The 2218-nt window shown below is 50.9% G+C and overlaps 1 protein-coding gene across 1 annotated transcript; it reads left to right on the top strand.

Moving 5' to 3' along the window:
* Window positions 1-222: 222 nt before the first annotated feature.
* LOC126381445 (uncharacterized) lies at window positions 223-837 on the top strand. Its single transcript, XM_050030917.1, has one exon. The coding sequence runs from the start codon at window positions 223-225 to the stop codon at window positions 835-837; it is 615 nt and encodes a 204-aa protein (XP_049886874.1).
* The last annotated feature ends 1381 nt before the right edge of the window (window positions 838-2218 follow it).

A 2218-nucleotide genomic window follows, 5' to 3' on the forward strand; every position in this document is an offset into this window, starting at 1 on the left:
ACGCAAAGAAGCTGGGGGGGGTGTTTTTATCTAAAAATACCCTCCAGAATCCGCAGGTCCAATAGGTAACACCGTTGTCACTCCTATCCACCCCCGGCCTCCCACCAGCGGGTCTCACCGGAGAGGGAGTGATAGCGTGTGCGCTGCCTAGCGGACCGCTCGGTCTCGCGCAAGTGGACAACACCACCATCGCGCCCAAACAAACGGGGTGAGCAGGCAAGGATGGCTCCCCCGTCAGCCGGAGTAACGAAGCGCAGGGAGCGCACATTTGTGCGCACCCGCGCCGTCACGACGCCCATCGCCGCCTACGCACCGCCGCCCCCACCGCGCCTCACCGGCGCAGGACTCCGGCAGTCCCCTTTCCCGCTGCCCCTACCCCAACTTCCGGGAGCAGGGGTTGCTGCAAGGAGGACTACAATGCCGCCTGAACATCTACAGCGACACCCACCGCAGCCCGCGGTGAGGACCACGCCGCCCGTCGCACTCTCCATGCCCTCACTGGACATGGAGACAACACCCCCGCGTTCATACGCGGCGGTGTTAAATACAAACCCATCTTCGCCACCGCACGCGCCTCCTCACGCGCCTCCGCGCTCGATTTTCCGGACGACGCCGACTCCACCGAAGCCTGCACGCCCTCAGCCGCCGCTCGCCCCTGCGAGCAAGAAGCTGCTGCCGATAGTGGTAGACCAGCTACCCAACTGGCCACACCATCTCCGCCAGTTGCGGGATATGCTGGGCCACGTCCCCAACGCGCGCCCGTACGGGAAGGGTATTCGCTTCCTGGCGAAGACCGAAGAGGAGTACCGGCTCTACCAGCGCTACCTTGCCAGCTGAAACACTAGATTTTTGCTACCTATATAAAAGTAAAGGTATAATAGGAAATGGTAGGATGAAAGTTACATATATGTTTCAGAAAATTTATAAAGTAGTGTTTACCTGAAGGGCACAGCTAGATGTTATAGACCGGTGAGCATGAGACAAAGAAAACTCCCTTTGAATTTGTACAATGTATAATTTGAAATATACAAATTTAGTTAACCATAGGTAGGTCAAAAACCCTATGGAGGGAGACAGGTCGCGCTTTGGTCCGTCAGGTTAATTGTCACTCCGTAACAACCATGGGATATCACTATATTTAAAAACACTGTCCGTACACCTGTAGGCACCTCACTTACTCGAGGACCTCCGACTATCAGGCCTACCTGAGGCATTCCGGAATACCGTACAGGTGATGAGTTGAGGCCGGCTCAGGCCAGGGCGTGCTGGACGATGGCGGCGCAGCGGGCCAACTGTTGCGCAGCTGGCGGGCTGCACGTCCACCGGTCAACCTCGCAGTCCTTCACCGGGCCTTATCCGGTGTGTTGACAAAAGGAGAGGCGCGGCACATCCACATGCGCGCCGCACAAAGGAAAGCTTCGACGTGCAAACAACCAAGGCAAGCTCCGCCGAAATGAAGCTTGAAATAACTCTCAAATGCAGAAGAAAACAGTAGGAATCTTCATTCACAAAATTTGTTGAAATAGTCTGATCCAATCATAAACTTCTTCTTAGATTAAAACTTGCAAAAACGTTAAAAAATTAAAACGTTAAAACTTTAAAGAAAAACAACTTTAAAACTTTAAAAACTCAAAAACGATTAAAAACCCCATCTGCAACAAGGAATGGCAATGATTAGCATGTGGTTCAGCTGACAGCGTGGCAAGGCAACTCACGAGTGTAAAACAAAGAAAATAACTTACAGGTTCATCCGGGATAGTTGGGCATCGCTCGGATGAAACCTAAACCCACCCACTGGACCTTAGGCGATGGGATTTCAGTGATGTTGCTGAAAACAAGGACCTCGAGGTTATCACAAAGTTGGTGCAAAAATATGCACGAAGAATTGCGAGGACTCACCATCTCGGTTAAGTTATTTATATAAATGGTTACATCGGCTCTTGATGCCGCCAATACATTGTGGCTTTAATTTGCCCACATTTGGGTTTCGGCAATGGAGTCTCCGGCGCTCTCGCGACGTCCCCACTTTCCAAAACCTGTCTCAGCTCAGCCAGCTGTCAGTCTGAAACAAAACCCACGAACAAAGTTGCCAAACTAGAAAAAATCTACCAAACCATAAATTCGCCGAATCAACGACAACAATCGATCGACTTGTTTGATCCCAAAATTTAAACAATATAATTATAATATATCAAAAATAAATGTTGCAGATAATTTT

Source organism: Pectinophora gossypiella, unplaced genomic scaffold (assembly GCF_024362695.1).
Source record: "Pectinophora gossypiella unplaced genomic scaffold, ilPecGoss1.1 Pgos_53, whole genome shotgun sequence".
In the NCBI taxonomy this organism is placed as follows: Eukaryota; Metazoa; Arthropoda; class Insecta; order Lepidoptera; family Gelechiidae; genus Pectinophora; species Pectinophora gossypiella.